Genomic DNA, 13,662 nt, shown 5'->3' on the forward strand with positions numbered 1-13,662 from the left:
GAACAAACTTCGGAATGTTTCAGACTTTGAACAACATAAATTAATTTCCTATTCGTAATAGTTTGTTAGACTAAAAAGAAAAATGTAATTAATGAAGTACTGGTGTTCATGATTGAACTGTTCTTTCCAAATAGATATATTCAAATCCTAACCACTGGTACCTGTGCATATGATTTTATTTATAAATAGGGTCTTTACAGAAGTAATCAAGTTAAGATGAGGTCATACTAAGGTAGGGTGGGGTGGGCCCTAAACCCAATAGAACTAATATCCTTATTAGAAAAGAAACAGACACACAGGGAGAACACCATGTGATGACAGAGGCAGAAACCGGGGTGATACATTCACCAGCTAGGGAACATCAAGGACTACAGGCAATAGGAGAAGTAGGAGAGGTATATGAAACACTCTCCCCTAGAGTGTTCAGAAAGAGCATATGGCCTTACTGACAACTTGATTTTAGACTTCTAGCCTCCAGACCCGGGAAAATAAATTTCTGTGGTTTTAAGCCATCCAGTTTGTGGTACCTTGCCATAGGCCCAGAAAACTAACAAGTATTTCGTGTATCTCAGCCTAAGAACCTACAACTCTACCTTGAAGATCTTCATTACATAAGCAGGCTTTAATGACAAAAAGTTAAGGGGGCGCCTGGGTGGTTCAGTCAGGCATCTGACTCCTGATTTTGGCTCACACCATGTTCTCAGAGTCCTCATAGTTGTGAGATTAAGCCCTACACAGATGAGGGTTTGCTGGAGATTCTCTCCCTCTCCTTCTCCCCCTGCACCTTCCCCAATTAGTGTGCTCTCTAAAATAAGTAAATAAATATCTTCTAAAAAAAGGAAAAAAGTACATTCCCAAGAAAGAGGACTGCCCAAAAGCCAGAAATAAAGGAACTTAAGACCAGAGCTTGGAAGCACATAAGCTGATGCCCAGGCAATTGGAAAAAGGAAGCTTGGAAGGACGAAGGCATTGGTCACAGTAACCTACAGTGGGGGCTCCAATGGCTAAATTTGCATGAAAAGGAAGGCCTCAACTAAAACACATCCTCTCAAAGTTCCTCCAAAGTGCTATATACTCCATAGAAAAGCAGATTAGGGAAAACATAAAATGCACTGCACAGGAAAATTATGATCCTGAAGTTCATCTTGTCTCTGGATATTCAGACTAATATGCATGTTTACACTGACTTATAAAACTTATAGGCCCATTTTTTTTTTTAAGATTTTATTTATTTACTCATGAGACACACAGAGAGAGAGAGAGAGGCAGAGACACAGGCAGAGGGAGGAGCAGGCTCCATGCAGGGAGCCCGACATGGGACTCGATCCCGGGTTTCCAGGATCACACCCTGGGCCCAAGGCAGCGCTAAACCACTGAGCCACCCAGGCTGCCCTAGGCCCATTTAATATAAGGCACTTACCACAAACAACCCAAACTTATCAGAATAAAGTAAATTGAACATTTTGGTTAAGTTGGTTAAGTTCCTATATAAAGGGAACATTCGTAACCTAGGAATAGAAATGCAATTTGGCATTCAGTATTTAACAAAATGCAAGCTACCAGAAAACTATTAAGTGCAAGAATAAGGGATGCCTGGGTGGCTCAGTGGTTGGGTGGCTGCCTTCGGCTCAGGTCGTAATCCCAGGATCCAGATCAAGTCCCACATTGGGCTCCTGCAAAGAGCCTGCTTCTCCCTGTGCCTGTGCCTCTGCCTCTCTCTCTGTCTCTCATGAATAAACAAATAAATCTTAAAAAAAAAAAAAAATAGTGCAAGAATAAGACTTTGCTGGGAATAAGGTCTCTCAAAACATCTGAAGAAAAATTATTCAAAAAAGATGCCTTGCCCTAAAATTACTTTGATTTATTTAAAGAAAATTAAACATTTAACTATACAGAACTAAAATCCTCACGTGGTATATTTAATCAACAATACTTTTACTGTTATAGTACAGACAAGTAAACGAACACAAAGTTGCAACTTTAAATTTAAATGCATGTAATGTGGCAGATGAAGGAAATGCCACTCAATTTATATTTCTCTTACATTCAGGAAAGTTACCTTATGATCTGTGAGGGTGTCCTATTAAGATTTTTGTGCTCACTGGAGGGTTTCTGAGACTGTGACCCTGCAGAATGACTAGAGAATGTATGTTGTCTTACTCCCGAAGGATGTTGGAGTCGAGGAGGTAGTGCTGATGGAGTTTTTATTGGCTTGCTTGGATTCTTTGGCCCTCTGTAATCCATGTCTGTGACAAGAAGCCAAAAATACTTTTTAAATAGTTTTCCTATTTAAAAAAATTCCAAGTACCAACATCCTCCCCTCCGCCCACAAAAAAAAAAAAAAAAAAAAAAAAAAAAAAAAAAAAAACTAATTTGATAAAATCCTAACCAGAGTGGAAATTTTGTCCAGAGGTGGAAGGTTTTCTCATCTTCTTTCCTGATACGGTGTTCCAGCTTTCTGAGGGAGGTGGTTTGAGGTTCTTCGGGGAGTGTCTTCAAAAGAAAAAAACTTATAACAACAAGGTATTCCTAGTAAAAATATCTACCTAAGTATTCTGCATGAGTATTTTTAACTTACAAAATAAATTAGTTTTAGTTCTTATTTAAAAATTAAAGTACAAAGCACTTAGCAATCCAGATGTAATTCTAATCAACTAAGATGACATAAATCAAAAGCATATTTTCTAACCTAAAAAAACAGAAGACTAAAAGGCCTTAAACACAATCTAAGCAAAAGATTGGATAAAAAAAAGGAATGACTTTATTCTGTTAACTGTGATGATGATACTACAGTTAATGTGGGGAGGGAAGAGTTCTTACTATGTTAGAGAAACATAAGCATCTAGGTGTCTATTAAAAAATGATGGGATGTCAAAAAGATATTCTAAATAAGGTACTGTCTCATCCTGAACAGGTAAGAGACAGAGAAAAAGTTGTAATATAACGAACATTTGAGACAGGAAGAATATTTAAGATTAAATATGTAACAAAAGAATAAGATTTTATAAAAATAAATTGCTCAGCACTTAAAAAAAAAAGAAATGATGTGGTATCTGGGATTTGCTTTTAAATATTCAATTCCATTCCCATTTTTTTAAAAGGGGGTTAGGGAGAAGAGATTAGAAAAAGATTGCCAAACACTGTTAGTTGCTAAAACAGGGAGATCCTTATGGTGGGGTTTACTACACTCTCTTTAGATTTGTGTTATGTTTGAAATTTTCCCAGTAAAGTTTTAGGTGTGACTTATTACCCTGTTTCCTAATAGAGACAATGGAAACAAAAGGCGCTATAACATAAGACTCAACCACAGCAAGTCAACCACAGCATTTTACTACTCCATGTGACAAACATCTAGGGAAATCTAAGTACATGCAATACAGTACTAACTGAAAATTCGAAATGAATATGGTCCCCGTCCTCCAATGCTCCCCACTTAACAGTTAGGATAGAATCAATTTCCCAAACTGCCTTTGTGAAGAATGACACATTTTAAACTGTAAGCAGCAAGTTTTTAAAATCTGTTCATATGGAAAACACAAATGTGAACGTGAAGAGTTCTAAACGAATACATTTTCTACACATTGGCAATATCTTTGACTAATTTACAAACACACAGGGCCATTTAGAAATCCTCATGATTACAATAAGTGGGAGAGACAATAAACGCCTTAGTTGAAGAGCAATACATACTTCTTTCCAAGTTCTTCAACCAAAACTGGTCCATTCTCCGAGTGAACCCCTGGAAAGTCTGCATTAGAAAATTTTCCATTGTGATCCAACCTGACCTGTTGAACAATTCCAGAAAGAAAAATCAGTCACTTGTTTCCTTTGCATCAGTGATCACCTTTGAAATTTTTATTTTGTTTTCAATGAAAAAGAAAATGACTATACAATGTTAAAAACACAATCAAGTTCAAAAGGGTACACCATAGTGTTTTTCTGACCTCCCAGACCTCTGTACCTCTAGCCAAATTACTTTTCTTTGTTTATACTTTCAAAATTTTATAAAATGTCTCTCCGTAATTCAGGGAGAAGCAGGAGCACAACCTATCAAGGCTCCAAACAAGAGTGGCAGCATGCCCTGGTTCTGAACAAAAGGCTATAGCACCGCATACACCAAGGTTCTAGGCCTGTCTTTTTTATTTACCAGCAATATGACCTCTGGCAAGTTACTGATTTCATGCTTCAGTGTCCTCACATGCAAAATGGAGCTAATAATAGTACCTAGGTCATAGGCCTCATGGAGATGGAATGAGGTACATATGATATACAAAAAGGACACTACTAACTTGTACACAGCAACCACTCTATAAATGAGAGCAACTAATATTTACTATTATCTTCTCACTTTTCCAATATTTAAAATGTGTAACTGTGACCTTTCTTCTCCATAAAAATAGAACCATGACATATTCTCTAATACACAATTCATATTACCTAATAGCAAACCGACAAGAGGAAGTCTTTAGGTTTCTTCCCAGAATCAAACGGTACTCAGTGAACAGGGCACCTGCCAATCACTGCTCTAGGGGCCCGATGTAGGTAGCACTGCTGCAAGTTAACCTCCCACTTCTTTTAGAAGATCCAAGTCCTAAAGCTGATGTCTCCACCTTCATTAACCACAAAAGGACACTTTGCCTTCCTCTCTTCAACAGTCTAGCAATAAAACAGATCCTTCTGAAGTTAATCTATATCGAAAGTTTAAACTACACCTTAAATGCTTGAGTAAATAAGGATAACCTTTGAGTCACAGCAGTTTCCATCGCAGAATTTCAATTAAATTTTACCCAAATGAGAAGTCTACTAGGTATAAAAACAAAATACTCTAAAAAAGAAAAAAACTATTTCAAATATCTGCTTTACCATCTACTTTACCAACAGCACCTATGTGACCAAAAACAACTGCAACGTGAAAGGAAGCAAGCTTGATTTAAAATAACAAATAGGGATCCCTGGGTGGCGCAGCGGTTTGGCGCCTGCCTTTGGCCCAGGGCGCGATCCTGGAGACCCGGGATCGAATCCCACGTCGGGCTCCCGGTGCATGGAGCCTGCTTCTCCCTCTGCCTGTGTCTCTGCCTCTCTCTCTCTCTCTCTCTGTGACTATCATAAATAAATAAATAAAAATTAAAAAAAAAATAAATAAAAATAAAAAATAAAATAAAATAACAAATAACAGTTTTAGAAATGCACCATAAGAGAAGTAATCCTCTGTTAAGGGGGAGCGAGAAGGGAGGAGAGGCCCTAAGCCCTAGATTCACTCTTCTGTTTTATCCAATTTTCCAAATCACTATAACAAAAGATTCCATAATTCTGTTCTGTGATTATAATACGTTTCTAACAATTCTGTAAGGAAGAACATAAATGAATCATATCCTCTTCTTCCTTTTCTTTCAATACCTCAGAATCAGAACACTTTTTAAGTTCTTAAGAAAGGTAGTAGTCTGTCACTGATGCTGATATAATCCTGGTCAATCAGATACTTTTCACAAGGCACTTTACCACACAGGAAATGAGTGTTAACCTCCAAGAGCAAGGAAAAATGTCTGTCATTGGCTATTTTAAAGTAATTTAAAAAGGCAACACTTCACTGAAAACTATTTTTTATGAAAATTACCTCCAAATAATTTTTGTGTACATAGGTTGTTTTGAAAATATTAGTTTTTCCATAAATAAAAAATAGAAAAAGAACCTTGGAAATTATCCAGTTTCTCCAGCCTTGCATATTGACCCTAGAGACTGGACAAGTCTTTCTTGGGCGGGGGGGGGGGGGGGGGGGGGGGGGTTGTTCAGAGCATCGTAGGATGTTTGGCAGTATCCCTGGCTTCTACCCAGATGTCAGTAGCACCTCCCAGGTTGTGACTACAAAAGGTTTCTGCAAACACTGCCAAATGAGGAGTGAGGACTGCGAAATCACTCCAAATTGAGAACTGATCTAATCCAACGTTCCCCTTTAACAACCAGCTACTGTAGACCAGTACAATAGTTTATTCAAATTAAACGGCAAAACTCCTTTCACTGCTATTCACTCTTTCTTAATCCTACAGAAAACTTTTTTGTATCTATCAAAATCTTCCAGGATGACTTTCATAAAACAAAAATAGCCTATAATGTCAAGTTTGAATCAATTTTGGTAATTTGCTAACTGTAATGAAAATATCTAAAAACCTAAGATGTTATCGTTACTTCTTTCAGACAAGTAGTATCAAACACTGACACTGTTCTTAAGGATCATTTGATGAGATGTCATGGTTTTTATAAACATACAGTTTTGGTAATGTATTCTAATGGGTCAAAAAGCTAAATATTTACAACTATTAAAATATGTATGTGAAATCTCATACTAATAACACATTCAAACTTAAACTGTTTTTTCTTAGTTCCTATCAGAATCAATTAAGATTTCAAGTAAAATCGGGGCATCTGGGTGGCTCAGTGGTTGAGGGTCTGTCTGCCTTTGGCTCAGGTCGTGACCCCGGGGGTCCTAGGGTAGACTCCCACATCAGGTTCCCCACAGGGAGCCTGCTTCTCTGCCTAGGTCTCTCATGAATAAATAAAATCTTAAAAAAAAAAAAAAAAGAAGATTTCATGTGAAATCTTTTATCTATCACTTACTTGGCATTTATCTCCAACTTCATACTGTAAGCCAGCAGCAATGGAATAATCACGTTTTTGTTGAGCTGTAAACAATATCAGTATAATATCAAGTTGACTTAATTATTTTCAAGTGACACAAAGAAAATTTATAGAAAATAGATTGTTTAACTTACCTTGCTTAGACTTCAGCCAAATTTCATATTCCACATTTCTATAGACTGCTGGATTGAGTGACTTAAGAACCTTTCTAGACAAAGGGAGGCTAGAAGAGTTCCCATTGTTTTTCGGGTGCTAAACAAACAAAGTCAGGAAGTCCAATCAACACAGAAATGCTTTTAAAAACATTTTTGTTTGAGATACGTGTAAGAGTAAAATCAAAAGAAGAAAACTTAAAAAATTAGGAAGTCACCAAATATTTTCTGAACCAGATGATTCTGACTCCATTAAAATTGTACAAGAAAAAATGAAGACTAAATTCATGTGCTTATATGGAGAAAGTAGTTAAAACCATTAAATAAAAATACCTGATCACTTGACAAAGCTTTAACTCCATTCACATCATTAGCAGTGGTAGTTTTACTTCTACAAAGGAAAAAAAATATAACCACAATTAAAAGTACAAAAATGTGTTCATGAATAACTTATATTAACACCACATAAAAATCTCCAGTCACAACTAAATCCCAAATAATCAAAGATACAGTCCAGTGAGCTCATACAAGCTTTAGTGTAGGGATGCATTTTTAAACACACACACGCGTATGCATATTAAGATAAAAATCAAAACTTTTATCAGTACTTCTTTGTGTAAGGGCCAATCATCAAGAAAACAGAAACAAAACTGAAATTTGGGTAGACAGAAAAATTGAGTTTATTAAACATTTAATATAAAAATTTCCTTTCAATATGCAATGCAGATATTCCACAACAATCTAATTAGAGCAGACACAAACTAAGTAAATAATCAGTATGTGAAATGATGATCTTAAGTGCCATCTATGCAGTGGGGTGGGGTCCAGGTCGCAGAAATGATAACGCTGAGACATAGGTTTGAATAGTAAAAACTGAGATGAAGAAAGGACTTGCTAAGATGCCTTTCTGAATAAAGAATTAAAGGTGTTGATAGAAAAAAAAATAAAAATAAAGGTGTTAATAGCAAATGACTATTGAGTATTCTGGGCAGAGAGGACAGCAAGTGGAAAAGACTCTGGGGTGGCCAAGAAATTGGCAAAGCAGGAACACAGTGATGGCAGTCTGAATGGAAGAGGAGATGAGACTACCTGTAGTCTTCTGTCCTATAATTCCTCCAGTCAATCTCTAGTCTTCAGGACAATCTCCAAACCTGTCCTTAAATGCAGCAATATTTAAGAGACCCCAAGTATCTAGTCTAGACTAAAAAAAATTGCCCATAATCCCCACTACTTCAGGATGACCAATATGACATCCTTGGTCTTTCCACCTTATTACCTAACTATGCCTATTTAGTGTACCATAATTATGCAGCATTCTTCCCTAATTGAAGTCTTACCCTCCTTAAGCCAGACATGATGCAAGTGAAAAGAAACGTTATTTATTCAACAAAAGTTAATTTTAAAAAGGCTTCCATGTTGGGAAGCCTGGGTGGTGCAGTCAGTTGGGCATCCAATTCTTAGTTTCAGCTTCAGTCATTATCTCAGGGTCATGAGACTGAGCCCACATCAGGCTCTGTGCTAAGTGTGGAGTCTGCCCAAGATTCTCCCTCTCCCTCTGCCCCTCCCATTTGTGCACTCCTGCAGCGTGTGCACTCTCTCGCTCTCATATAAATAAAATCTTTGGAGGAATAAAAGGCTTCCATGTTCCACGGGCTACACACTAGCACAGAATAAAAAGACTACACATTACAATGAACACAACTTTCCTCATAAACTTCTTCAACTTAGGGCAGCCTGGGTTGCTCAGTGGTTTAGCGCCGCCTTCAGCCCAGGGTGTGATCCTGGAGACCCGGGATCGAGTCCCCCATGTCAGGCTCCCTGCATGGAGCCTGCTTCTCCCTCTGCCTGTGTCTGTGCCTCTCTCTCTCTCTCTCTCTCTCTCTGTCTCTGTGTCTCTCATGAATAAATTTTAAAAAATCTTTAAAAAAAAAAAAGGATCAGAATGGGATGCCTGAGTGGCTCAGCAGTTAAAGTGCCTGCCTTCAGCCTCAGGGCGTGATCCTGGAGTCCCAAGATCCGAGTCCCACATCAGCCTCCCTGCATGGAGCCTGCTTCTCCCTCTGCCTCTCTCTTCTCTCTCTCTGTGGCTCTCAAGAATAAATAGAATCTTTAAAAAATAATAATAAGGATCAGAAAAATGTAACTCAACAAATGCCTGGTATTTCAGACAAAAGGAGATAGATTTCAAGTATTTAATAAAGAATTAGATACCCTAAAGCTTGATTCCATTTACAGTACGTAATACCAAGGAGGATACTTTCATACTCCCACACACTAGGAATAAAATACTTTTATCTTCACTAGGAATGGAACAGGGTAGGTTCTAATAGAGAGTAAATGTTTTAATATTGTTAATAAAAACTAAAAAATGTTGGACACAGTATCTAGAAACTAGACTACACACATTACACACTATTTCCTTTAATTCTTACAAATTCCCTCCTTCAAGGAAATACTAACATATCTCAATTTTATATAGAATTGGGGCTTCCTAGTGAACTTCAATAACTTGCCCCAAGTCTAGTTACTTGCAAGGAAGCCAGGATTGAAACCAGATTTGGCTGTCTATAGCCCCAAGCTCTTAACCATTACCCTACACATCCTGTATGGAAAATAAAAGCCTCAGAGACTCTATGTTAAAAGGTGTTTGTTCACAATCTGAAACAGAGGCATTATCCAGAACTGTTCACATACTTGTACCCTAACTTGGGATTATTTTCTATAAAGAAAGAGAAAGGCATTATCTAAAGTGGAAACAATAACGGTCACAGAAATAAAATGGTCATTTTTTTCATCACTGGATATGCAAACAAATGACATGTTAACCTTAAAAATTTTACAATACATACAGGCAAGGCTTAATCTATTATACACATATACATCTAGATTGTGTAGAAATAGAGCCTATCAACCAAAAACATCAACTTTCAAACACAGTCCTGTAATAAAAATTAGATTAAATCAGTGGCAAGAAAAAAGAAACCTATACTGCAAACTGCTATATCTTAGGAATACATGATACCTCAATATGTGAGGCAACTGCATGCCTCACATTCCTTATTGAACTGTTTCTTTACAGGGCACTGTATTTTAGGACTTAAATTCATTCTTACTTGCAACTGTCATCCTCTGAATCTGATATTTCACTGTTGTTTTCATCAGCTACTTCAGAGGGGTCTAGTCCCATCAAGATTTTACTAACATCAGTTTTAAATACCTTCTCATACAACAATTCATAAAGGAGAGCTGCAATTAATAAGAGAAATATTATGCAACATTAATTTTATGTTTTAACACAAAATTGACAATATCTATTGCACAGGTTTCCAAAATCCTAACTAGGGGACCTATAACATTTTATGATCAATAACACAATTTAACCAAAAAGTTACCTAGAGAACAACTAGAATTTCTATCTCTGTAATTAATTTGAAATCATTACATAAAATACTGCCATTTTAAAACACAAAAAGGTATCACAACCATGAAACAAGTATGACAGTAAAACCTAAACATGCATACTGAGCAATTACTGCATTCCATGCACTGTGCAAAGCCTTTACATATATTCATATTTAATCCCTGGCACAGCAAAGTATTATTATTCTAACAGTACAGATTAGGAAACTTGAGAATTAGAGGTCACACAACCTGCTCAACCTTAAGAGACATGGACAGAAACATTAAAATTCCTAGAAGAGGATAACTTTTCATGAGGGACTCAAAAGACAACTATCAAAAAATGCATTCTGAGCAGCCATGAAAGGAAAGAAGCATAATCAACTTTTTTTGCTTTAAATACAAAACAAAACCTCTAGAAAATATAGATTACCAAACAGTCACAAAGACATTACACATAGTATCTGGGATTCTCACTTGGTTATACTGCAGTGATCTTTATGAAACTAAAAATTCATCAACAATAGGTGCCCACCCTCTAAATGAGTCCCCAAGGAGACCACCTTCTCACAGATCACCTTTCTTCCATTCCTGGTATCATCCAACCCACAGGCACTGAGAAGTACAGGTAAGGTAGGCTATGAGCTAGCCTTTCGAAAGCTGAAATGTCTAGATTTTAACCAGTTGGGAGAGGAGGACATAGTCCAGGATACAGACAGCTAGACTTTCACAACTTAAAACAGATCCATCAATTTCTAAAATTGCATTACACATTACACATATCTTTACTGATCACCACTAGCTGAACAAAGGAGGAAAAATTTGTTACATTCCTAGCACTGATGCTCTGTATGAGTGATGTGCACTTTGTCAGACAGATGATAAAGGGTAAGAATGTAGAAAGGAACTACTAGAGCAGTAATTCTCAACTTGGGAAGAAGAGGGGATTTTTATCCTTCCAGGAAATTCCTGGCAAAATGTGAAGAGATTTTGTTTTGTTTGTTGCAATGGAAAAGAGAGCTCTCTACATGGTACATGCCAGGGATACTACTAAACATCCCACAATGCACAGAACAGCTCTAAAGAATTATCCGGCCCAAAATGTCAGTAGTGCCAAGATTAAGAAACCCTGTTCTAGAGGCAAATCAATCAAATACATGCTTGATTTGCTTATTCAGATTTTCAAGCCCTAGACCAACAGCTTTAAAAACACATATGGGGACACCTGGGTGGCTCAGCAGTTGAGCATCTGCCTTTGACTCGGGGCATGATCCCGGAGTCCCAGGATCGAGTCCCCCATCAGGCTTCCTGCATGGAGCATGCTTCTCCCTCTGCCTATGTCTCTGCTTCTCTCTGTGTGTCTCTATTACTGAAATGAATTACTGCAGGAAAGAACTCTGTAATTACAAGTCAAACTCAAGCTACTAGCTCCATTTTTCCCTAGTCAAACATGTTTTTATTACAGTATTAGTATTTTTCCTAATCTAAGATTCTTAGTATATCTTTGTATACAACAAAACAGACTTGTTTGCATTTAAGACTGTATAGCTTAGAAATAGAACTCCCTATACAAACACAAGGGTGATACTCACACTGACACATTGCAGAGTTCTCTTTATACTTTATGGGATAGACAATATCATAATGATTTCCATTTGAAAAACACAGTAATACCTGAAAGGAAAAAATTAAAGACACCTTTCAGTCCTTCATTTATGAAACTTACATAGAAACTTTTATCTCAAATTTTTCTGAATTGCTAGTAATTTCCAAATAGAAAATGATTATTTTAGGAGGGCCTCGGTGACTCAGTCAGTCAAGCGTCTGATTCTTGATTTCAGCCCAGCTCTAGATCTCAGGATCCAGAGTTCAAGCCCCGAGTTGGGCTGCATGCTGGGCATGGAGCTTACTTAAAAGAAAAGATTACTGGGCCACCTGGGTGGCTCAGCGGTTGAGAGCCTCTGCCTGTCGTTTGATCTTAGAATTCTGGGATCAAGTCTCCCATTGGGCTCCCAGCAAGGAGCCTGCTTCTGCCTCTGCCTCTCTCTCTCTCTGTGGCTCTCATGAATAAATAAATAAAATCTTTACAAAAGAAGAAAAGAAAAGAAAAGAAAAGAAAAGAAAAGAAAAGAAAAGAAAAGAAAAGAAAAGAAAAGAAAAGAAAAGAAAAGAAAAGAAAAGAAAAGGAAAGAAAAGAAAAGAAAAGAAAAAGATTATTTTAGAGCAACCTAGGCTTTGATGTGGTCAACTATGGTATATCCAATGCTAAAATGTTACACAGCTATTAAATCAAAAAGTTCTTAATGACCTGGGGAAATGCTTATGGGATCACAAAAAATATACACAACACAATTTCAACTACTTAAAAAACAAGACAGTTAAAAGATGTAAGAAAATACTAAATACTCCAAAACCTTATTAAGATGCTTACCTCTGAGAGGCACAATCAAAAGTCAATTTTTTTCTGCTGCTTTACAGTTTTGTTTTGTTTTTAAAGATTTTATTTATTCATGAGAGACAGGGGCGGGGGAGAAGCAGGCTCCATGCAGGCCGACAGGGGACTCAATCCCAGGTCTCCAGGATCACGCCCCAGGCTGACTGTGGCGCTAAACCGCTGAGCCACCCGGGCTGCCCGCTGCTTTATAGTTTTAAAGTCCTTTCTAAATAGTCAATTACTGGAGATCTCTGGGTGGCTCAGTGGTTTGGCGCCTGCCTTCGGCCCAGGGCGTGATCTTGGGGTCCGGGGATCAGGTCCCACATCAGGCTCCCTGCATGGAGCCTGCTTCTCCTCTGTGTGTCTCCCTATGTGTCTCTCATGAATAAATAAAATATTTTTTAAAAATTTAAATAAATAGTCAATTACTTATGCAAGGAGAAATAAACACTGATTTTGTTTGGATTATGTCATATTCCAAAACCTATATGGGAAAGGCCTAATAAAGAGCCAAGCACCCTAGAAACTCTCAAATCCTTTTTATAAAAGGTAGTTACTTCACTCAATTCCCCTCCCCCTTACCATAGCATGATGACAAAACACTTCAACTTGGCCTGGATGATTCCAAAACAGCTAATTAATACAAAGTTCTCTTAACAATGAATCAATTGAGGGTTTTTTTTTCCCTTTCTAGTCCTCAAATAATTTTTCAGTTGATTGCAGTTTATGACTAGATAATAACACCTCAACCAGTAAGTTATCTTTGTAAGGAAAAATATATTACTATTACCCAAGTATTTTTGGAAACAATGGCAGAACTTGCTTTCACAAGTTATTTTACTACTTGACGTTTATAGTGATGCAAAACAGTCTAGTTAATAATGTACACTAGTATCTCAAGATTTTTCCCTCTCGTGAAATGTTCTGATAGCATTCAACACAGTGATTTGTGGGGAAAAAAACAAATACAAAATATGACTCAATAATGATTAACAGGAACTTTAAATAAAATTATCATAATGTTCCTACAAAAGTATTTCAAAA

At 37.2% G+C, this 13,662-nt stretch overlaps 1 protein-coding gene across 9 annotated transcripts in view; it reads right to left on the minus strand.

Annotated features, from left to right (window-relative positions):
* Positions 1-13,662, minus strand: part of OTUD4 (OTU deubiquitinase 4) — a 45,463-nt gene that overhangs the window by 16,851 nt on the left and 14,950 nt on the right. For all 9 annotated transcript variants that reach the window (XM_077846176.1, XM_077846178.1, XM_077846177.1 and 6 more), the window contains 8 exons: positions 11,777-11,858; positions 9,899-10,031; positions 7,119-7,176; positions 6,768-6,885; positions 6,613-6,677; positions 3,691-3,785; positions 2,390-2,493; positions 2,060-2,246 (listed from right to left, as the gene is read on the minus strand). In XM_077846176.1, the coding sequence (XP_077702302.1) occupies positions 2,060-2,246; positions 2,390-2,493; positions 3,691-3,785; positions 6,613-6,677; positions 6,768-6,885; positions 7,119-7,176; positions 9,899-10,031; positions 11,777-11,858 (842 nt within the window). The remainder of the gene's footprint in view (positions 1-2,059; positions 2,247-2,389; positions 2,494-3,690; positions 3,786-6,612; positions 6,678-6,767; positions 6,886-7,118; positions 7,177-9,898; positions 10,032-11,776; positions 11,859-13,662) is intronic.

The sequence above is a fragment of the Canis aureus genome, chromosome 13, assembly GCF_053574225.1.
Source record: "Canis aureus isolate CA01 chromosome 13, VMU_Caureus_v.1.0, whole genome shotgun sequence".
In the NCBI taxonomy this organism is placed as follows: Eukaryota; Metazoa; Chordata; class Mammalia; order Carnivora; family Canidae; genus Canis; species Canis aureus.